This window comes from Paroedura picta, chromosome 9 (genome assembly GCF_049243985.1).
Source record: "Paroedura picta isolate Pp20150507F chromosome 9, Ppicta_v3.0, whole genome shotgun sequence".
In the NCBI taxonomy this organism is placed as follows: Eukaryota; Metazoa; Chordata; class Lepidosauria; order Squamata; family Gekkonidae; genus Paroedura; species Paroedura picta.
The window spans coordinates 13,360,883-13,385,800 of record NC_135377.1 but is presented as its reverse complement, the minus strand read 5'-3'; the positions used below and the strand labels follow the sequence as shown (position 1 = coordinate 13,385,800).

The 24,918-nt window shown below is 43.6% G+C and overlaps 1 protein-coding gene across 1 annotated transcript; it reads right to left on the bottom strand.

Moving 5' to 3' along the window:
* Positions 1–620: 620 nt before the first annotated feature.
* RAD21 (RAD21 cohesin complex component) lies at positions 621–24,077 on the bottom strand. The gene is made up of 14 exons (XM_077351619.1): positions 23,888–24,077; positions 18,343–18,510; positions 17,124–17,253; positions 16,238–16,337; positions 15,440–15,546; positions 14,531–14,734; positions 13,298–13,423; positions 12,368–12,490; positions 10,402–10,625; positions 10,099–10,246; positions 9,681–9,832; positions 7,637–7,786; positions 6,541–6,624; positions 621–5,491 (listed from the first exon to the last, which is right to left on the bottom strand). Exons 2-14 carry the CDS (start codon positions 18,484–18,486, stop codon positions 5,300–5,302), a joined length of 1,884 nt encoding a protein of 627 aa, XP_077207734.1. The 5' UTR covers positions 18,487–18,510; positions 23,888–24,077; the 3' UTR covers positions 621–5,299.
* Positions 24,078–24,918: the final 841 nt, after the last annotated feature.

The window sequence follows — 24,918 nt, the reverse complement described above, 5'->3', positions numbered from 1 at the left end:
CCATCAACTGTTTGATTTAAGTGGCCCTTTGAAAGGAGCAGAGCGCAGGGATTTAAATGCCTTCCAGCCGTTTCACTACCTGCTTTCTGCTTACCACGGCTTTTCATGGGGAGGAGCTGTGGCTCAGTGCTAGAACATTTGCTTTGTATGCAGTAAGGCCCAAGCTCAGTCACCAACATCTCCAGGTTAAAAAGGAACTGGTAGCAGGTGATAAAGACCTCTGCCTGAGACACTGGAGAGCTGTTGCCAAACTGGGTAGACAATAGTGACTGATAGACCAAAGCTGTTATCTAGTATAAGGGCGCGTCATGTGTGTGGTTTATAATTTGGTCCAACAAAACTAATTAACAATGTGTCTTCTGTTCCTGCTACTGTCCCCTGAAAAGCTACAACAGGTCAAGCAGACCCCTTGAGAACAACATGGAACTACTGCTGTAACAATTAAGTAGTGGAACCATATGCACCTTCCACCTAAAATTAAGAGAAATCTTGTTCCCTCAAGCTGGAATGCAATCTGTCCCACGCTCATGTTCCTTCATTTAAATTATTTTGCTCCATTAAGTAATTAAGTGCTTCTTATGTCTCACAATTAAGCTGCATAAATACACATAAAGTCGCGATAACAGCTTGTAACACAACTTTTATTAGAAAAGTTATACATAACAGCAACTATTTTCAAGAATATTAACCTTGAAAGGCAACAAAACCAGACTAAACAAACTTTAACAAGAAACTAATGACTTTCTCTATAATTAAACATTCAAGTTATCTACAATGTCTCTTTGTACAAAAAGGAGGGAAATCATGGTTGTACAGGCACATCATCATGTCAAAAATAAAGCTGCAGTAACTATTTTATACAATTAATTTTCTCAAGGATTATTAAAACGTTGCAAATTTTAAAACATTCACATAATTTTACACTCGGGGGGGGATATACGGAAACTTCAGTCCCGGAAAAGAGAATCATTTCACAAAAGTTCCAACATTTAAAACCAGAACCTTTATCATCCGAATAATTTGCCCTTTAAAAAGCTGACATTTATAATCAATATATTAACATGATTTCCACCAACCCAATCCTAACAGTAAAGCCATTATTTTTCATAAAATAAATCCAAAATGGATGTGATCTGCAACAGGCTCCAGGAGTGTGCATTATTGGAAAATATAGTTACAAAAGCCATCAAGTCCATGGGGAGTCATTAATACGTAACACATATATCTGATAAAAATTTACTTTCTCTAAAATACACCTGTAACTTGCTGTCCTCTCAGAGCCGGTGATGTCTTGCATAACTTTCTTAAAAACTTGCCTGGAATCCCAATATCTTACCTAGCTTACCTGGACCAAACTGTTTGCCATCTTGAAGTACAGAATTTCTACAAAGCTCCAATTTTAAAAAGAATGCTCAAGAACACTAGATTCTATAGAAAAGGGTTAGCTTATTGGCTGCTTAACTATCATATCCTTACTAGTCATATCAAAAATGGACCACCATAAGGAATGTAATATTCAATCTGTGAAAGGTTTCATGCTTGGAGAGGATCCGTATTTGTTTTAATACATGAGACTCCTCCCCCCCCCCCCCCAGCCATTTATACTTGCTTGAACTCTGTTTCAGAGACAGCATGGCACAGTGAGGACTCCTGCCAGGCACTAACATTCATAACAGCAGCTCCAAGAGTGCCCTCAGAAACCATGATAACTGCTTAGTGGCATTTAGGAAAGGGAGAGAAAAAAATCACTACTGCAAGGAAGGAAACAACCACTGGCCTTACCTGTGAGGGGTCCTTCTCCTCTCAGATCAGGAGGACATCTTGGTGGATATTTCCCACCACATGGTGAGGGAATCAACAAAATTTCACCTCCTGACTCCTGTAGTAGGAGGCACCCATCTCCAAGTCTTGGAACACCAAGAGCGATGTGCTACTAGGTACTGAGAAAACTTAATAACCCAGAAAAAAGTGTTCAAGTGTAACATTTAACTGGGAAAATCAGAAACAAGGAATAGAAATATACAGAATAACTCCTAATGTAGAAGATATGCTCAATTCAGTCTTTAAACAATAGAATAACAGACTACCAAGTCCCAAAAATCATACGAACCTCAGTTCTGATCTGTTGTTGAAATACAGTAACCCACCAGACATAAACCACCTGTGTAAGCAAGAATGAGTTGGACACTGGTGATGCAACGGGAGGGACAAGATGTCCTCCTGATCTCAGAGGAGAAACCTCCTTGGTGAGCAACCAACAGCCATTCTCTCTCTAAGATGGGAGGACATCTTGGTGGGACTTACAAAAGCAGTCTCCAAATGTTCAGGGCTGGCAGTCATCACCACATAGGAGATTGGGGGGCCAGTCTGCTGTCAGTGCATCTATCATCAATGCCTGAGGACAGCAAAAATGTACACAGAAGTCGGCACATGTTGATTGAGATTGTTGCCAAGGATGTCCAGGACTGGCACTCTAAATTTTAACGTGATGAGGCTGAAAACTTCCTTCTTCAGGGACTACTCTCCTAAGATAAACGTGCCTGCTTAGCCAGTCAGCCTGGGTGTTCAACACATACCTGCCATGTTCGGCCCTGATGGACAGTAAGTGTTGTTCTTGCCAAGAATTTTCATGGTTTCTCTGTGAAGGTTCATGAATCTGGAACCACCCTGATGGTTGAGGTAGCCTTGGCTGCTGCATTGTCCATTCTTATGAGAACATGTGAATCTCTGTTCAGGTCCTTGAAATGCAGATGAGCTAGGTGAATGGCCCCGAGTTCTAGCAAATATATTGGAAGAAGGCTCTTCAACATAGACCACCTGCCTTGCACAAGGGAATTGTCCCTGATTCACTCACCAGCCCTGGAGGCTGGAATCAGTGAAAATCTCATATTCTGTCTGGATGAAGAATAGCTTCCCTTTCAACAGGCTGGATGACTTCATTTACTCCTGCAGGTTGTTTCACCTGTAAGGGAACCTTGACAAGAATGTTTGATTTTGATTTCTTGGCTATTCTTATTTGATACTTTCCGAGAAGCTGTTGTAGCTCTTGTGCACAAAAGTGAACACACTGAACTGCTTCTGAGTTGGACACCAGTATGAGGCTGGACAGCTGCAAGAGGGATGTGGATCGACACTTTGTGAGCACTGAGACCATCCGTTTGGGTTTGCGTCAGCTTCTTTGCTGGCAAAAACAACTGAAGATGTTTGTCCAGGATCACCCACAGATGTTCTGTGTGTTGAGATGGTTTTAGGTGATTCTTTTCTATGTTGTCTTTGAACCAGCACCTCTGCAATTGATGGTTACTTCAGTGTGGATCATGGCTAGCTGGAACAAGCGTGCATAAATCAGCAGGTTGTCGACACGGGTGGACGTGAATCCCCTCTTGCCTCACTAGGATCTTCATGAAGACCTTCAGAGCAGTCAAGAGTCCGAATGTTAACGCCATGAACCGAAAGTGAAGATCCTCCACACAAAACCTCCTGTGTGTGGGAAAGACAGGATTTGTAAATAGGCCTTTGTAAGATCCAGGGGAAGTTAGAAGCTCCCCTGGGAGTAAGGCTTCTGCAATTGATCTCAGTCTCAATAAACAACGGCATATCCCAGCTTAGCCTTCCAGTCTCCATTTCACTGGGACATGGTAAAAAAAAAAAAAAGATGGGGTAGATACTGTGACCCTGTTAGACCTTTTGGACTGTTTCAATGGCCTGAATGCTCAGCATATGTCCTATGGCCTGTAAAGTCCTTTGGTGTTTCTCAGGTTTTTTGGTGCTGAAGGTAAAAATGATCTGGTGGCAGGCTTTGAAACTTCCGTTTGTATCCCTGAGAGACTTCCTGAATCCAGATTTCTAAGGAATGCACCATACCACCTTGAAGGTTAGCTGCCCCCACAAGACTGTTACCAGAGTTGTCTTGGGAACCTTGCTGTCCCTGTCTGCTCTATCTGTACATGTGGATCTCTGGAATCTTGAGACAAAATCTCCTCTTCTGAAGCCAGATTTCAGTTGGTTCCATGTTCCCCTTCTGGCATCTGATCTGAACTTTGGGGGCGTTGGGAATGAAAGGATTTTGTCCTAATATAGCTTAGTAGGGCTTTCTTTTTTTCCTGATTTCTATTAATACTTTTTCCAGATGGCCTCCAAAAAGCTTATCATCCTGTAAGGGATAGGCCATAACGATGGCTTTAGAATGGTAGTGGTGCTGCCAAGCCCTTAACTATAATAAGTGCCTAGTGACTGCAGTGGAAGTCATAGCTCTGGCCAAAGGAATTATGGTGTCTGGGGTAACATCAGCTGTGTAAGATGAAGCCTTTAATAGGCACTTCATCGCCTCTTTGAATCAATGGTCATTTTCTGGAATCAGCTGTAGTAACTTATGTCACCCATATGGCTGCCGCTGAGGAGGGTGTCTGTTGAGGCCTTTTGGCAGGCATTATGCTGTCACTGCGCTCCTTTCTTGCTGTATTTGGAACTGCCTGTTTAGGAATGCTATCAGCCATGCCTGCTTTGTCCTCAGGCTCTTAGCCCTCCTGGTAGCAGCAAAGTACGGAGCTTCTCATCAGAGGAGACAACCCTAGAAAGATCTTGAGCAGCCATTATAGGGCTCCAACAGCAAGAGTCTATTCCTCATTAAACTGCCTCCAACTTCCATGATCACTATAGTGAAGAGGAGCAAAATGGAAGCTGAGAAACTAGGAAAGGGCTTTAATAGCAGAAGATAGGGTAGGTAGCATAACCTAGCTGCTCTTGAGGCAGGAAGAAGACTGGAGATGGGGGCCTCCCACCACAGGAGACAGAAAGTCAAGTTTTGTCCTGTGTCCCTCACCTGGCAATGGGAAACACCCGCCAAGATGCCCTCCTGTCTTAGAGGAGAGAACGCATTTTAGACACATTTGGCAAAGATTTTAATGAGATAACTGGTTGGCCATTTCTGTCTCCTGCAATTGATTCAAATAGATCTCTATATTACTAACCAGATAACTGTAAAAACCATTTATTAGTCATAATTACATGAACCAATATTGCACACATCTGTTTTGAATGGTTTTCTTTAAAAAAAAAACTTTATAAGCCCCTCGAGTCACTTAATCGCAACCGGAACTCAAGTAGTCAGAGTTAACTAGAAGTGAGTGTGTGTGTGTGGAGGGGGGGGAGTGGTAAAATTTAATAGAAAACCCCAAAACACAAAAGCCAACGATTTTGTACAGACAATGAGATCTAGATATTTTTCCTTTTGCGGGCCCTACACATGGGACGATGTGTAAGCACTAATGAAGCTAACTATACACAGTAAGACAAGCATTCAAATAATATGGAATCTGGGACCAGGAGTTGCAATGATGTCGCTGTACGGTTCCTCCTGTGTCAGTTCGATCGCTTGCTGCTTTTTTAGTACCAAGAAACTGTAGAACTTTGCTGCCGCTTGTTTGCGGTTCGTGTTCCTGCACAGCTCCAGCAGACTGATGGATTCCGCGCCGGTTTTGGCAAGGGCTCTCTGGAAAGCACAAGAGAAGGGGGGTCAGTTGTCATCGCTCTTGAGCTGGCTCTGAACGTTTACTAGCACACGGGGGCTCTACAAATCAGCCTGCCAGCTCAGCACCTTGCAAGTACTTGAGGATTATTCTGGAGAATGCCCCCTTCCCTAATTATTCCCCAAAGATTTCAAGGAAGAGTCAGTCTTCCTGTTTTCTGATGCTCAGATTATTGAGGACAAGCCGAAGGAGAGGGACCTGAAGTTGCCTGGGGTGCCCTGCAAAGCAGAGTGTTATGGAACACAGTCAAGCCCCCACATTTTTCTTCTTGGGGAAATGCTGTGTTGATGCCAGAACAAATCTGAACTCGTCACTAAGGCTAGTAGAAATGAATGGACACCAGAACACGGCCAAGAACTCAAGCTTCCAGAGCAAGAGGAGAGGTGGCAAAGCAAATGTCTACAACTTTATAAAGAGTACACATGCATTCAAACAAAATATGATCATCAAGCCAGTAGCTCTGATCTGTCCCTGAAGATAAGCAATTGTGTATGTGAAACGGAACAGCAAAGCTCATTACAAGGGGATTTTTCAGTTTTAGATCAGGAAATTGGCATCTTGAACGTCAAGGCAGAGGCAAGGTACAAGAAACAAAACAAGAAACTAAAAGCTTTGAAAAATTAGACTTCCTGATATGAAGTTGGTGTGCAGTGGATCCCCTGTTTCTCTACAGAATGAGTTTTAGGGTTTAGGGAGATTGTGAGTGAGTGGGCAGGATGGTTGTGTCAGTGCTTGACTCTTGTGGCCCTTTCTTGCATGTCCAGGGAAACACTGATTCACATTTGGGGTAGGGAAGCAAATTTCCTCCAGGTCAGACTGGCAAGGGACTCTCTCTCTCTCAGGGGGGGAGAAGAATCTGGCCATGGAGCTGGGGCCACTGTAGGTAGGCAGGTAAGTTGTGAGTTTGGACTAGGTGATCCTGGAGATCCCTCCCAACTGCATAATTCTATGTTAAGCATATCTACTAGATTTTAAGTCTCACACTCTATTTCAGGAAAAAATAATTTCATACCTGAAGACCATGAAGCATCTGTTGGGTTCTCTTATTCCACCGTCTTTCTTCCTGATCCTGATCACCTCCTGTGCCATCTTCCTCCTGTAACCATTTCAGAGAAGTCTCATATAAAACCTGCTGAAGGACTGTCCATTGCTAATAACACAAACCCCGTGAAGGCCAGACTGACATCTGATGTGCATGCACATGAAAGCTTGTGCCCAGAATTGAACTTTTTTGATCTTAAAGATGCCACAGGACTCAAATGGGGAGGGGGGGGGAGTGAAGAGCTAGGTTGACCCCCTCCCCCCCACATACACACAGCCCAATAAACACCTAGGTCCATTTAAATGCCTTGGAGCCAAAATGATTTGGGAAATCCAGGCAACCGAACCCAAGCCCCTATGCTGATACTGGGATTTGAGCGATTAGGGTTTCCCAAATCGTTTTGGGTTCAGATCCACCCAGACAAGAAACAAACCCATTTTTTTCCAGTGCAGATCTATAATTCAGAATTGATGGAACAGTAATTTTATTGTTGTCAATTTAATAATCACTTTATTAATAATCACTGGCAGTCTTCAAGCAAAGGTTGGAAACACACTTTTCTTGGATGCTTTAGAATGCTTAGGGCTGATCCTGTGTTGAGCAGGGGGTTGGACTAGATGGCCTGTATGGCACCTTCCAACTCTATGATTCTATGATTTAATTTTTGCGTTCAAGTCACAATTGATTTATGGTTTTCAAGGTACGAGGTATTTTGAAGCGCTTTATCATTGTCTACTTCCTTATAGTAATAAGAGGCCTACAGTTTAACTGCAGCCATTCTGACCCTTCGGGGAGGGCGGTATATAAATCTAAATAAATAAATAAAATAAAATAAATTCTTGTTCAAGAGGCAAGGGAGGAAGCGTGGTCAAAATCAGGAAGTCTCTTGTTGAACCTATCAGAAGGAGATAATCTGAACATTATCAGGAAGTTCCTATCCCATCTATGCTCAATAGACATCTGCTTCAACACCCCCTACAGGACACCCTTCATATTCTGCTCTACATTCAACAGTTCTCACAAGATCCTCCACATGCTGCATCACAGGAACAACCTCAGTACCTACCTCTTCCTCCTCCTCTTCCTCCTTTTCCTTTTCTTTTTCCTTCTCTTTTTCAGGCAAGAGCTCTAACTCTGGAATTAGCTGGCAAAGGCTCGGAGGTTCTTCTGGAGGCAGTTCCACTGGAGGCATTTCGATCTGCTGCATTGGTTGAGCCTGAAGGCAGAGGAGACATGCAAGTTCTAACCGTGAGAACTAAGCTGATACCCGCAGGTACTTAACAGCGGGGAAATATTTGTGACATGCTTCGGAAAAGCCATACAATGTATAAGTATTTCTCTTCATTACTGTACATGTACAAATATAGGGATTTATATTAGCATAAACTTTCAGATGAGGGTTAGGGTTAGTTTAGGCATGGGTCTGGTTGGGGAGTTTGTAGGTTTAATGGGAGCATAAGGGGCAGGGAAGTGTTTATGTAATGGTTCGGAAAGGCTATGGGATGTATAAGTATTTTTTTACATTAAAGGTAAAGGTAAAGTTATCCCCTGTGCAAGCACCGAGTCATATCTGACCCTTGGGGTGACGTCCTCTAGCGTTTTCTTGGAAGACTCAATACGGGGTGGTTTGCCATTCCCTTCCCCAGTCATTGCCGTTTTACCCCCCAGCAAGCTGGGTACTCATTTTACCGACCTCGGAAAGATGGAAAGCTAAGTCAAACTTAAGCCGGCTGCTGGGATCGAACTCTTAGCCTCATGGTCAGAGCTTCAGACAGCACAGCTGCATTACCACCCTGCACCACAAGAGGCTCTCTCTTTTTGATATTATCGTACATCTAAAAATATAGGAATTTATATTAGCATAAATTCATAGGTTAGGGTTAGCTTAGACATTGGTCAAGTTGGGGTGTTCGTTGGTTTTGTGGGAGCATTAGAGGTAGGGATGACTTTGTGACATGCTTAGGAAACTCCAGGGGATGTATAAGTATTTTGTGATATTATTGCATGTGTAAAAATAAAGGGATTTATATTAGCATGCATTCTTAGATTAGGGTTAAGGTTACCTTAGGCATGGGTCCAGTTGGGGAGTGTCTAGGATTAATTGGAGCCTTAAGGTTGGCAAATATTTGTGACATGCTCAGGAAGCTCCATGGGATATATAATTTTTTTTTCATTGTTGTACAGGTAAAAATATAGGGATTTATATTAGCATAAATTCTCAGATTAAGGTTAGGGTTATTATAGGCATGGGTCTGCTTGTGGAGTTTGTAGGTTTAACTGGAGCGTAAGGGGTGGAGAAGAATTTCTGACATGGTTAGGAAAGGCTCAGGGATGTAGAAATGTTTTGTGACATTATTGTACGTGTAAAAATATAGGGCTTCATATTACTATAAATTCTCAGATTAGGGTTACCTTAGGCATGGGTCTGGTTGGGAAGTCAGTAAGTGTTGTCGGAGCATTAAACACAGGGAAATCTTTGTGACATTGTTAGGAAAGGCTATGAGATGTATAAGTATTTTTTGACATTACTGGATATATAGGGATTTATATTAGTGTAAATTCTCAGGTTAGGGTTAACTTGGGCATTAGTCCGGTTGGGGAGTTTGTATTTCTGGTGGGAGCGTGGGGAAGAATTTCTTATACGGTTGGAAAGGTCATGGGGGATGTATACGTATTTTTGACATTATGGCACATCTAAATTTATAAGGATTTATATTAGCATAAATTCTTAGGTTAGGGTTAAGCTTAGGTATGTGTCTGTTGGGGAAGTTTGTTGGGCTATAGTTGGCACCTAAAAATCCTACACATCTGGAACTTCTTGTTTCACAAGAAGCAGTCCTCAGTTTGATAATGGACACTTCCTTGAATCAGACTGCCCATTTTAACAAGAGAAGCAGTCGATTCTCATTGCCCTAATACCACCTCCAACCACAACACAGTCTCCTATCCTATCCTAAGTGCCCCTGGGCTTCAAGGAGGGGGAGGGCAATCAGTAAGTTGCACAGCAGGAAGAGGGACAGAACCGAACCCCTCTGCAGATTCTAAATTGCTCCCATCATTTGTACAAGACTTACTGCCATAAACACATGAAGAGGTACAGTCACACTCACAGGTAAGACGGGCTCCGGTTCCACTTGCGCAGCCTTTCGCTTTACACCTGTCTGAGGTGGAGGTGGTGGCATGACTGATTCATCCAGGTTGGTCCGGCTCCCTTCCATCATGGATTCCTGGAGGCGACTTGGCTCTTCCAAGATGGGCTCGTCTGTTTCACAGAAGTATTAATGACCATCCACCGTATCCAGTCGTAAGATTCCGCAACCCTCTCTACATTTCTACAGGGAAACTCAACAGGCACACAGCTTCCTTCTACTCCATTTGCGATATACGCCTTTTTTGCTAGCTGAACTTTGTTTTACGCACACAAGAGACAGCATTATAAATGAAGAAGCTGCACTGTTTCCAGCACCAAGGTGCCTAACTCTTAAAACTCAGCAAGGGGGAAAAGACGGCAATAAAAACTATACAAACCAATCACGTTCCGCTGAGGCAGCTCCTCACGGGGCACTTCAGGGTTCTCAAAGTCTTTAAGGAACTCATCCAAGTTATCAGCCTCTCCGCCTTTCCTCCTCTTTCTAAGGTCTTCTGGTACAAGAGGTGTAAGACAACGAGTGAAGAGCTACAAGGCAAAGCAAACTGGGTTAAGCCACCAGAAGCTCTCCAAAATGACATGCAATGGGATGGTTCATTGAGGATACAGCTTTCAGGTAAAAGTATCTGCTGTCTGATAAGCTATTTATGTTTAAAAGAAAAATCTCTCAAAGCACAACTCACCTTCAACAATCGGTTATTCCACAGGGGTTGAGCAGGAAGAGAGAAAAGTTTTTCGACTCCTCCAGTCTCTTTCCACATCATTAGCTTCTTAGTGGGAGGTGCCAAGTCCAGTGTAGTAACTATATCAGAGTAGTCACTCAGCTGGGCTCTTATAGTCTTGCTGTCCAGTTCTTTCACGCTGTCTACAATCAGCTTCCTCTTCCTCTTCGCCTTGGTTTCTTTAACTGTTTAGGAAAAAATGGCTGCTTAACAAAGGAACTGGAGAAGGCAATCTTATTCTAACCAGGACTGCAACAGCATCAATTTTAGCATTTATTAGATGCATATTCATCTGCTCAAGAAAAACACACTTTGGGTTTTGAGACACTGACTTAACAGCATTAAAATATTCTAAGTGGCATAAACATGCAAACTATAACACTATTACTCAAAAATGATACCATATTCCCTAAGGAACAAGTGATAAGTGAGAGCCAGTTTGGTGTAGTGGTTAGGAGTACAGACTTCTAATCTGGCAAGCCAGGTTCGATTCTGCACTCCCCCACATGCAGCCAGCTGGGTGACCTTGGGCTCGCCACAGCACTGATAAAACTGTTCTGACCGGGCAGTGATATCAGGGCTCTCTCAGCCTCACCCACCCCACAGGGTGTCTGTTGTGGGGGGAGGAATGGGAAGGCGACTGTAAGCCGCTTTGAGCCTCCTTCGGGTAGGGAAAAGTGGCATATAAGAACCAACTCTTCTTCTTCTTCATAAGCAGAATTGAAACATACCAACGAAATATAGATAGCCTTAAAAAAAAAACCTAGCGTGTAATACTTGTAAGAGGTGACTTACAGGGTGAGTCGCATGGTCAGTGTCCAGTTCCTATACCAGTTCTAAGCATTAAAAAGTGTGACTATTCCCAGGTTCCCACACATTAATAATCTAGTGCAGACCTGAAGAACACAAGGCACAAGAGATACAAGTAGTCCTCCTGCTGACGAATCATGAATCCCGGGAAAAGGCTAATACCCATTGTGGATTACCCAGTTCTTTGTGGAAAGCAGCTAAGGCTAACCTGAGCTTATCAAAACAGTGGTGAGGACAAGAGAATGTTCTTGCATACACCTGAGTGGACAGAGCTGCTGCACTTTTGCCCTGGATAGTGGATGATGCTGGTGTTTCTAGTGTCTCTAGCTCTGCTGCATAATCCAACTGCAGCAGAAGTTCTCAGTATAAAAGCTGCTGTTCTACCAAAAGTCACCAAGCCAAAGCAAACAAAGCAAAAAGGAAACACTGAAGGGAAACTGTAAGTAAAAGGGAAATTGACTGAGAGAAGATATGAAAGAAGAGAAAGGGGGAGCAGTTAGAAGAGATGCATGATGCCGAGTCAAAAAATGCAACTGATACAGGTGCAAAGTGGGAAGGTTAAAAGTCATTCAGAGCTCTGTGATGCAGAAGGCAATAGATGGTGTTATGGTAGGTCCTGCAGGAAAGAAGGGTTGTCTTCCAATGGAGAGAGCGTGAGAAAAATCTTCTCCAAAGCTCAATTATGTAGCTATTACTCACTGCAAATAAATCATTTCATGTTATGTTATATTGGAAGATGACTGTGCTTAGCAAGAATCTGAACCAGAGGTAGGGAAGGGAAAGACACAACTTTCAATGGTTCAGTTTCATTGCCGGCCTGCAAATCCACAGCAGAATGACATGATGCTGGTGCAGCTGTCCATATAAACCAGGGGTAGTCAAACTGCGGCCCTCCAGATGTCCATGGACTACAATTCCCATGAGCCCCTGCCAGCGTTTGCTGGCAGGGGCACATGGGAATTGTAGTCCATGGACATCTGGAGGGCCGCAGTTTGACTAACCCCTGATATAAACTCTAGAATCCAAATTATGTTCCCGATCTGCACGACCAATAGATTTTGTGCCTCTTCGCTCTTGGCAAAGTCAAGGCCTCAAGTACCACAGTTATACTGCTTACCTGTGATATCAATAGGCTCCAAAGCAAAAGCTTCCTCCTCATTTGGAACCAGAGTGGTCTGATCAGTCATTGTTGGCAGCGGCTCAACAGGATCTACTGAGTCTGGGCTGTCTGGTCCACCCACTGCAAATCAAAACGTTAAAATTAAAACACCGCTTTCATTTCAAATTATGAGTCAAAATACAGAGCATTACAAGCATGCTGCATGGAAACCTGCACACAGCTTCCCTCCAACGGGCTTATCTGTACTCATTTTCTTTTGCCCACAGACAAAATGCCCTTAAACTACCATGAGGACCTAGGGACTCACTGGCACAAGGAACACAGATCCTTGCTGCATTTTATCCCCTTCCCTTCACTAGTCCCTTCTAAGCCCAGGAACCAACTTTCTGCGGCCTGAAAGAATCTGGAAATGTAATGGAATAATGGAAGGTGGATAAGTTCTGAATGCACCAATTCTTACTTCAGATGGATCAATAGCTCCAACCAAAGTAACTCAGGTATGTGACAGACATTTCAAGCTGGGGGTGGGGTGGGTAGAGAGATGAAGGGGACTAGGGGACCAAGGAGAAGGCTGCTGAACCAAAGTAATAATGAAGAATTTCAGCTGCCCTGCATTTCAAATTGGGCTCTTTCTCCAATATTTTGCCAACAGGAAACAGGACTTGCTCAGGAGTTTTGAAGTGCTAGCTGGGGGCGATGCCACACAGCTGGCAAGTTCCTTTCAGGGGGTAAGGCAGGGGGAGAGGAGAGGGAGTTCTCCATTTAGCATTTGAATCTTCAGATGTTTAGTATCATATCGTTTACTGAGAGAAAGTACTTATCTGCAAGTGCTACTAATAAAAATAGGCGCTGTTACGACATCTTTAATAGAATAGTTAAGCCCTTCTCCCACAACATCTCTGACTTTAAGATTTAAAGTCCACTCACTTGAGACATTGTCATCATCATCCAAATCATCTTGGTGGGGCTGCTCAGGCATCATTACCCCTCCTTCCGAGAGGGCAGGTGGGTCATCAAATATACCTCCTTCGTTGTTGCTGAGAAGTTTGTCATCTGAAATACCCACTCAATATATTAGGGATGGAGGTACATATGCTCTGTCACAACGTGTAATACCATAACTGATGCAGTACTAAAAGAACACAGCACTTCTTTTTTGTAAGCGAACATCAAGCTAGGGTTCACCAAGGCTAAGGAACTCATGGACTCCAAGGTATCTACCACCAGTCATTCAGCTATGCAACTGTTTGTAAAGACTAAAAGCTCCAAGGCATTAGAACACACACATGTGTCAACAGCTAGATACTGAAAATTCCAACCAATGTTTTCTAACCCAATGATAAATAAGCATGCTACCATTTTCTTGACAGGAAACATTTGATAAAAGAATTTCTCATGTCTTCGGAGAATGATGCAGCCTTTCAAAATTACAAGAGTTACAAGTGTACAGACCCTATATGAAATACGGCTGGAAACTTTAACCCATGAAAATTTAGGACAAAATTCATGGGCAATGGCAACCACCAGTTGAAGGCAAATGATAAAATATTATTGGACAAGAGGGAGACCTAATTAAATATCTGCTGCAATGGCGATAAAAAAGTTTTTGAAGCACAGGTTGCAGCTTGGTTTTTTTTTAATTAACTTTCTTTTCATCTAGTAATTCAATTACTGGCACCTGCATATCAGCACACAATTTCAAAGAGCTGGATCTTGCAGAGGATTTCTGTTAATAGAGAACAAATTCCCTGTCTCCCCACTTCAGATCAAAATGCCCCTTGAAAAGCTGCTCCTGATTACCTTGAGGAACGGGAGAGGGGATGGCTGGAGTCTCTAAAAGGTCAGTATGAATTGGTATAAACCTCACACACACCCCTCCCCTGTGGAAATCATCCATGGAGTCCAAGTCAAATAGAACTGCCATCAATAGTCTGCTCTCTAAAGAATTCAACTTTCCATTCTATTCTATGCTGCTTTATTCAGAACAGTAAATAAGAAACAATGGCAACCACCAGATTAATGTTTCAAGGCAGTTCCTATTCCCAGAACTAGGCAAATAAGTAATACCAAGATCAAGAACCCATATCCCTTTCAAGGGCTCATCCGTGTAAAGTTGCACGCCAGAATTTGCATGGAACAAAATATGAGTTGCCCACATACCCAGGATTCCACCGTCATTTCCATCTCCAAAGTTGTCATCCTTGTACTGGTCTTCGTACTCCAAGTGATTAGATTTCTCATTAAGATGACTGGTGCTCTGTTCAGGCTCCAGGAGAAGGTTGGAAGCACTGGTGCTATCCAGCATGTCATCAGGAAATGCACTGTCTTCTCTCATCATTTCACGATCATCCATCCCAAAGTCACCTTTCAGAAGATCAGAATCAAAGATTAACGTTTAAATGAAATAATCCCGTGCCACAATAGTTATAAATCACACAGTGTGAATTAGTCCTACTGTTACTGAATTTCACAAATACACTTTTACACATAGTATTGGCTTGGATCCAATCTAGTCCTGAATTCAGGGAACTGATCTTTGGTAATCCACCCCAAAGCCCCTTCTGAAGATTGAGGAATTTCCAAAACTGAGGCACTGGAAGATGTTGCAGGAAGGAGGAAATCAGCAGAAACCCCCTCCCACAAACACGATTTCTTATTCCAGCTCTTGGCCTGCTTATTCTTCCTTCCCACTACAGAGCTACACATTGTCTTCTATGCCATTTCTGTCCAAAGCTTCTCTTCTCTGAGATCCAAGTTAATGACATTTTATCCCACCAAACACCACAAAACCACTTGGTAATTGTCTACTTCAGCTATTCCATTTCACAATTTCAAATGATTGTACAGAAATGAAAATATTTTGTCTGCATGTTGTGATGTATCACATATATGCACAAATTATTTATATTCAGAGTATTTGTATACAGGCCCCATTCATAAACCTTTACACTACAGCTTTCTAGTTCACAAGCTAAACATTGTTGCAAGATAGTCATACTACGAATGTAATGCTAGTACATGGCAGCTGCTATAGATACATTAGCAAACAAATTAGTAATTGTATTTTACCAAAGTCATTTTCCTGAAGGATACTGATGTTGCCCACTTCTTCGCGCATGGTAATTTCTTCCACTCTGCTTTGGTTCAAACTGAATTGCTGCGCCACATCAATATCGCTTTGAAAAACCACAAGCACAGTTTAAGACAGACCTTTAATGTATGCAATTTAAAAGTGTTCCAAATATTACTTGCACTTGGTTATAATCTAACAGACGACTGTGTGTCCAGTTACCTCCAGATACAGCTATTCTTTTGCAGATGTATCTGCCTTACTATGCTGAAGTGTTTATGTTCAAATATACATGGGATCCTCAAAAGTAAGATTAAACAGAACATTAAGTTTTATTTTTGAAATCATCTGCATTTAGAATACTGATTTTCTGCATTGAGTTTTATGCATTGCATAACTCACAGTGCCAGAGGTTTAGCAAAGAGGTAGCTATTTAACTAAAAAACACAAGTTCAAAGTAAGCACTTGAAATACAGTTCACACTGAGTTCATCACAGATCCATTCTACTAGTGGTCACACCTTCCTGAGGTACAGATAGCCTTCCAGAGGAAAAGGAACTCTGCTAGCAGAACAGACCTGATGGATCTAACCCAATATTAAGAATGTGATAATCTTCAAAACAACAGGCCTTGCAATTTATGGGCTTCAAGGGCAGAAAGAGAAAAACTTAACTTTCTACCCAATGCAGAGACTGTTATTTTGCTGGGATTCCTCACTACGTAGAAATTGATGGGTAACAGCAAGTAGGTAACAAAATAATGTTTTTAGTAAGTGATTAAAAGACAAAGCAGCTTACTCTAAGTCTGGTAAAGGCTGGTCAAAATCATGAAACTCTTCAGGTAAAGTGATAGCATTGTAGGCAGCTTCCCTGTTTTCCTCAGGTAGATCAACCACACCTGGAGAGAAGGGTGAAATGGTCACAAGAGAACAGCTTTGAAGGAACAAATGGCAAACCTACTCATAGTCCTGTAAACACCAACAATCGTGCCATCAGTATTTATATTCACGAGATTAATTCATCAGATGCCTGAATCTATTTTTCCTAGCATTATATTTACAATATAGTCTAACACAGGGCTCCCCATAATTTAAGATCCAAGAGAATAGTCATGTTGGTACCTGGTTTAAATTATGATGCCACATTAAATGCAGATCTTTTATTGGGTACATGAACCTCATATTATGTTGAAACATTGAAAAGGGCAAAACTCAATGCTGCCTCTGAGTAATTTCTGTAACCTCTGCCCCTCAGAACCCCCCTTTCTTTGCTGTCAATTCACAGCTGACTTATGGTGACCGATAAGGTTTTCAAAGCAAGAGACATCCAGAGGTGGTTTGCCATTGCCTGCCTCTGCATAGCAAACCCGGAGTTTCTTGGTGGTCTCCCATCCATATGTAGACCTGGGCTGACCCTGGTTAGCTTCCAAGAACTGAGGAGACTGGGCTAGTCTGGGCCATATAAGTCAAGGCCACTACCAACAACAACACAAAGCAGTATTATAATATTTCACAGGAAAGCAGTTTGCAGTTGAATTGGTTAGCTGCACTCTCTCACAACTAAATTTTGTTATTATTTGTGAGCTGTCTCAAGCAGGTCGCTAGAGAAGAAGCACATACATTTCTTGACTATTTAAATGAATTGTGACGTATGCCAAAGCAATAGCATTAATTGTGCAAATTACCTGGACGGAAAGCCATCTTGATCTTAATGAATGCCTCATTACAATCTGCAAGGAGGTATTTGGCTTTCCTGTGGTAGATTCTAACAACGCCCAGCAAAAGGTGTCCTGAAGTTCGAAGAGCCATCTTCACCTGAAAATGTATTTATAATTAATATATATACTTCCTATCAAACATGTCACACTTAGAAACAACATCTCTGGATGGAATGTAACTCAATGACACAAATCATTCTATATAGTCACCCCCATTCTATTCAGTACCAAACAGCAACATGTTATATTTTTAAAAAATTGTTCCATATTGCTGGTTTGTAATATAGTCAACTTGGGTTTTTTTCCCCCAACTGCCTTGAGCCTCCAGGGAGGGAGGTATATAAATATAACAAATAAATTAATGTTTACTACAAACATGTAAACATCAATTTGCCTGTAGCAAATAAATATTATTTCTAGGAAAACAGGTTAGAAACTTGGTCTGTAATTGATGAGAATGTATTCTCAACACCACTTGGGCAATGCCGGGGAAATCACTTCTGTTTATACAAGTGGGCAAGGGAAGAGGGGCAACCTTTTGACTTTTTTCCCCAAGAACCGGTAGGACTTTTATCATTGTTTGAAGGTAAGGCCAACCAAAGCACTTTTGAAGAGCTTTCCACATGAGACTCACTACTCTATTCAGAACAGGATAATGGAAGTTATTCAGGTAAGAATGCTTGCTTCTAGGGACACATTTCATCAAGTGAAAGACAACCTCAGCGGCTATTAAAGCATTAAAACATTTTGTAAAAGGCAATATTTTAATAGGCAAGGCTACAAATGTAAAGCTGGGCAATACTGCCATCAGGATGAACACTAACCAATGCAAGAACAGAGTCAAAAGGCACATGTAAACAGATTGGATTCAGTTGCTCACTTCAGCACATGAGAAGTCTAAAAAAGCTACCAGCTGCGCAAGACAAACACAAAGTCTATGTGCTGCTTCCTTCTGAATACAAGTACAGGGGTCAACCAGCTCAATTCCCCACTAGGGAAATCCCAAAACCACCTTGGTTGACCAAGGCTGGAAACAACACTCAGTTAGATGGACCTTTGCCTCATCTGGCAAAGCAATTCTTAGACGGTGCACAATTATGCATCACCTGCAAGCTTCTGGGTTTTTTGATTTTCACAAAAAGAAGCATATAATCTTTAAACACAAAAGCGGTTACAAATACAGTACCTTAGGTGAGATGATGCTCTCCACACTGCTTTCCAGATTGCACTCAAACACATGGGCTTTGGTCAGCTTCTTATCCCAATGGGCCGCCAGCCAGATTTTGGCTAGCGGCCCTCGCTTGCTCAGGACAAAGTGAGCGTAGAACATTTTGCCAACTGTCTATAGGAAAACCTGTAAAAAACACAATTAAATTGTATGCTGAATAACAAGAAGACTGAAGTAGTGATTTTAGCAAATTATTTTCTGAGTACAGATAATCTGTTTACCCGCCTTGAGCTGTATTTGAAGGGTGGGCTAGAAAAATAAAGATATATTTATTTTATTTAAGGCAAGAACCAATTCACATACAGTAAGATTTTTTTTTAATTCCGTCTGCTAATAAGCGGTGCAGACTGATATAAACAGGAATGGCGGACAGCAGACTGAATGAAGCAACTATTCTTATTGGAGAGTTGCACATTCCTGGCAAGAGCTAGCATTGTATAAGGGCTAGGATGCTGAACTATGATCTAGGATAGCGATCCCCAACCTGTGGGCTGCGGACCACATGTGGTCCTTCGACTAATCGGAGGTGGGCCCCGAAGGACACCTTCTCCCCCCCCCTGGTCCTTTACTTCATCCCCCCCAGCCCTTTACAACACACTTCATTGTTGTGGCGTGTCTGTATCTTATTTTGAATGGATGTTTAAACATTACCATAGCGATCAGAGAGCGTTAGGTCAGTGGTTGAGAGTAGAGGAGTAAACTACCCCCCCACCGGGCCTCGGTAAAAGGCGTTGAGTGGTCCCCGGTGATAAAAAGGTTGGGGACCACTGATCTAGGAGACCTGGGTTCAAATCCCCATTTTGCCATGGAAGCTCATTGATTTACTTTGGGCTAGTCACTATTACTTGTCTCAGTCTAGCCTACTTCATAGGGTTGTTGTGGGGATAAAAACAAATGGAAGGGGAAAACTGTGTCAGTTGCTTTGTATCCTCAACGATGAAACATGTATTCTTTCCCTTGCATAGAAAAAGCACGCTCCAGAATTTTGTGCTGCTCTATGAACTGGTACTCCTCTTTCTAATTTTAAAGAAGCGTCATAGGCCTAATGTAATTGTAACACAACAAAAGAATCCACTAACGCAACTTCACACTGATGCTGCGTCTCTTATAAATGGGATTGTTAGCACAAAACTGGATACTATTCTGGCATGTTAACTAGATTCATAGTATCGTAGGTTAAGCAACATCCTAGACCAGCTTTTTTCAACCCTTTGACCATGAAGGAACTCTTGAAATATTTTTTTTCAGATTTCAAGGAACCCTGGAAGAGGAGTGGGTGTGGAAGTAAGATGCAGAAATCAACCAATCAATTAATAATTAATTAATTTAGAAGAACAAGAGTTGGTTCTTATATACTGCTTTTTTCTACCAGGAGTCTCAAAGCAGCTTAAAATTGCCTTCCTTTTCCTCTCCCCACAACAGACACCCTGTGAGGGAGTGTCTGAGAGAGCCCTGATATTACTGAAGAAGAGTTGCTTCTCATATGCTGCTTTTCTCTACCCATAGGAGTCTCAAAGCGGCTTACCTTCCCTTTTATTTCCCTACAACAGACAACCTCTGAGGGAGGTGAGGCTGAGAGAGCCCTGAAATTACTGCTTGATCAGAATAGTGCTGTGGTGAGCCCAAGGTCACCCAGCTGGCTGCATGTAGGGGAGTGGGAAACCAAACCCGCCTTGCCAGATTAGAGGTCCGCGCTCCTAACCACTACACCCAGCTGTTTTTCCACTGTGAAGAAAGAGACTAGGCCTATACAGGAACAGGGAAGTGGACTCCAGTGATGTCTGTGGCCATTTGTATAACCTCTGGGGAGCTCTTGCATAACTCCAGGGTTCTCCCAAAGTTCTTCCCTAAACTAAAGCCTCATGATTAAGGTTCTGCCTTCCTGGCATCACATTTAAACCTAGCAAAATACATTAAGTTTTATCTCCTCTTAGTCTTCAGGTAGAACTGCTCAGTCAGCATATCACATTTTGGCTGCTCCATACAATATAAAATACATGACAATATGCCAGAAACAAAAAGGAATATATTAAAATAAATTACAAGAATGACCACTGGAAACACTGGGTGCTCTCTGAAGACCCACTTAATAAAACAGGAACCAGGAATGCTAACTGACTTGACCTATTGAAAAACACCGAAGTACTGCAAAGTTGGGGGAAAAACAAGAACTGATGAAGACACCTAATGAAAAAGTTCAACAATTTGCAGGATTAGAACCAGTCACAGAAACTGGAGTTTACAGCCCAGAGTAGAATGATGGACTAGGGAATGGAATGGGTGTTCTAGATCTTCTGAAACAATATTCCTGGGAACAGAATGATAATTCTGAGAAAATAATGATTGCCTGACATTAGAATGGGTACTGTAGATTTCATTCTATAAATTAAGAGGCAATGAGCAGAATGACATTCCCAGGGCTTGAATTGCAGCTCCTAGTCATAGAATCATAGAATTGGAAGGGGCCATACAGGCCATCTAGTCCAACCCCCTGCTCAACGCAGGATCAGTCCTACAGTTACTGTCCCTAGAGTGGAATGAGGAACCATGGAAGTAGAATGAGTATGGTACAACTGGAATGATGGTCTTGGGATCTGGAAAGACACTGCCAGGAGTGAAACTTTAAACTTACAGAAAGGACTCATCAATGAAACTTTACCAAGCCATCTTGTCTCTGATGCACAAAGTTTCTGCATACTAAATAAGTTGGCAGGTTATTTTGGCTGACTCATGGCGATCCTGTTGAGTTTTCAAGGCAAGAGACATTCAGAGGGGAATTAACACTACTTGCCTCTGCATGGTGACCCTGGTACGCCCATCCAAATTATATTGACCAGGGCCAACTCTGCTTAGCTTTTAAGGTCAGGCTAGCCTAAGCCATCCCGGTCAGAACAGCAGGCAAGCTGTATGATGGCAATTTCCTACAGCTGCAACAGAGCGCCATACATTCTTCCAATGTGATGCCCTAGCATAACTCTTCTGGGCATAGTGACCAAGTGCTGCTAGTGTTTTTGCCAATGCAGTTACGTGTAACAATATGAACAACAGATAAAACAGAAGGAGGAAATCAAGGAAGTCAGTATTAGAAAAGAAGGCAGAAGACTTGAAATCACCATAAGGGGGGGGGGGAGAAATCCTGATCTAAACCTCATACTGAAGAGCCTCTTGCAGTTAAGGATCTTACCACTTTGTGAATGCTGAATAGAATGTGGCATCTTCCTACATTCTTTTCTGTTCCCACAGCATCTCCCTACCCCAGACAGACTATCTCCAAGGTCACAGAAGAGTTGCGGGGAGAGCAGGGCTGGAGTGAGAAAGAATAAGGTGGTAAAATCACTCTTCAATTAGAAGAGCTCAACTCTTCCTTATCCTTCCTCACTACAGACCACTGACTCACAGTTGTTTCTTTGCACAGATCCTGTGACACCCTTCCAGGATTCAGGGATGGCTACAGGAATGGAGAGGGGTGCAAAGAAACTCCCATACACTGATGGTTGGACAGTCACTAATTAGTCAATATGGACCAATGGCCTGACTTGCTCCACAAAACTTTCTATGAATTCATATATATTCACATATGAAAGTAGACATTGTTCCAATGTTTTCACGTAGAATGTTAGTTCCAGAGGACACAAGAGATGTGTAGAGGGTGACGTAACAAGAATACAGAAGCTAAGGAAGCAGCCCTGGACAGAGGGGGTCTCCAAAGAAGAATAGTCCCAGGGTAAAGTAGAGGGCTTGTTAACTGAGGGGGAGGGGACACTATGATCCTTTCAGAGAACAGAATGAGGGAAATTCAAGGTGACAAAGGATATGCAGCACGCAGGAATGATTCTAGTATCATTGCAGTACTTTCAGGTACATTTAATTCTACACAGAGTCTTTTATTCCTCTGGGCCCCCAGGGCCATAATTCCAGATTTAGAGCATTTCTCCCAGACCCAAGTACTATGTTTTGTGCTTTACATTATTTCTCTTAATGCCTTCCCTGTTCTATTTCCACCAGGCCAGTCAAAAGGCATTAGACAAGTCCCACCATTTCTATTGGGCATTCCAGCCAGATAATCCACTTATGAGAATATGCCTGTAACTGAGAATTCTATTCAATTCTAACTGCTAATCAACTGGGAAGGGCAGGCTTTAAAAATAAAACTAATATTATTGCTATCCTTAAGGCTATTTAACAGTGACAAAACAACAAGACACTGCCTGACACTGCAGCTTGTAGTTCTAACATAAACCTAAATGCCCAGTATGGTATATTTTCTTGCTATAGTGCGATCTTGCATTCCAATAGCGGGGAGAGAAACAATCAGGGGTGTTATAATCCTATAGTAACCTCCTCAAACATCAATCGAACAAGTATCAAAAAATAAGAAATTTTGTTGCTGCAGGAAGTTTGAACTACATGAACTTAGATACTGACAATGACAAAAACAGACAACATCGCTCTCTGGAGATGGGGGCAGTTTTTACTTTCCGATAAATGCCCAAGCCATTATTTCTTTTTCCTCCCAGAAATTATCAATCTGACAGGAGACTGTCATAAGAAGAAACCAGCACAAGGCACACCTCAACAGCATTGCTGTTAATACGAAAACACACGACAGCCCACTGGCCTTTGTCTGCCTGCCAGACTCCTCCACACAAACCAAACATTTCAGGAAGTGGAGAGGGCCAGTGGCAGAACCCGCAGCTGCCAGGCTCATTTGTCTTACATAGGAAGGGGCGAGAATATGGGGATTCCAGAAGCACCAACAGGTCCGGTAGTAGCCAGCCCCCCCCCCCCAACTCTGTTGTTCTTATTATTACTAGTTCTGCATTACTAACTCAGGGGTGAACTTTGCAAATCAAGAGATCTTTTCTCAGCAATGGAGGTTGTGCCCAACAGTCACACACTTCAGTCTTGTTCACATATCCAGCAACACACACACACAGAGCAACAGGAAAGCAAGCGTCCCTGCAGAAGGAGCGGCACAGACCCGCGACACCATCCTTCCGAACAGGCAGGGGAGCGCACGCCGCTCTCTCTCCCCTCTGCCCAACCCACCCCCGTTGACCCTCCCGGCCCCAACCTCCAAGGCAGGTCAAGCCGGGGGAACGGCGCCCCAAGGTCGCCCTGTCCACGTGGGCGAACCCGGAATGCCCACGCACGGGGCGGGGGGGGAGGAAGGAAGGGGGGGTTTAAAGCAGCCCCCTCCAAAAGAGCAGGGGTGAAGGCGGGGGGGGGGGTCTCAATTGCCCCCCCCCCACTGGGGCCAGGGCTATGCTCCCACCACGGCCCCTGGGAAGGGGGAGGCGAAGCCGGCGGGAGAACGGCCCTTCTCCTAGCCGAGGCGCCAAAGGGAAGCCGCCCGCTTGCAACGAAGCGGCGGCTGGGCTGGTTCTCGCGCGGCTCCCCCACGGATTGGGGCCTGGGCCTACCCCGGCCGCCTGCCCCGCTGCCCCCGAGGCGGCGCCCCCGCCCTGCTGCTCCTCGTCCTCCTCCGGCTCGGCCCCCTTACCTCGAGGCCTGCTGGGGGCTCCGTCGGCTCGGGCGGGCGCTGGGGGGGCCCTGGTTCTCCCCCCGCCCCCCTCTCCGAGTCACTCAAACAAACAAGATGGCGGCCGCTCCCCTTCCTGCCGCCCAAACGGACCGTTCAAAAATCAGCAGGATGTTTACCGTTAAAAAAAAATGAGAGAGGAGGAGGAGGAAGAGAAAGGCCCCACGGCGCCTGCGCGAACGCATCCCCCCCTCCCCTTAGAGGCCTCTCCAGGTGGCCCGCAAGGCGCAGGGATGACGTCGCCCAATGAGAAAGCTCTCGGGGGCTATTGGCGAAGGAACGGGGGCGGGGTCAGCGTCAGAGTACGGCGCATGCGCGGAGGAGGTGGATTTTTTTCAGGTCTGCTCGTGGAAATTGCTTTGCGAATGCAAAGTGACGTGTTCTAACTAACGCGTTGGCAGTACGCAAGATAATCTTATTTGCAGGACACGGGTATGGTGCTTAGGTTGTTGGGGCTGCCATGGAATGCATACACAGGCTCTAGAGTTGCCAAGCTCCCGGTAGGACCTGGGGATCCCTTGGTTTTACAGCCCGTCTCCAGGCGACGGGGATTAGCTCCCCTGGAGAGAATGGCTGCTTTGGAGGCCCATTGAGGCCCCCTCCCTACCTCAAATCCCGCCCACTCCCAGCTCCACCCCCAAAGTCTTCAAAGATTTCCCAGCCCGGAGGTGGCAACCCTAGGTCAGTCTCTAGGGATCCCCCCACCATTACAACTGATCTCCAGACGACAGTGATCAGTTTACCTGTAGATAATGGCTGCTGGGAAGTTTGGCATTGTAGTCCCCTAATGATGATGAAGTTCCTCCACAAACCCCACCCTCCTCAAGCTCCACCTCCCAAAATCTCCAGGTATTTCCCAACCTGGAGCTGGCCACCCTAACAGTTCTCCTGACTGGGTCTGCTTAGAAACCATTGTTGCTGTGTGGGGTTAATACCCCAATTCTAAATGTGTTTATTGTGAAGTAAGCACAATTCAATTGTTTCATTACTGT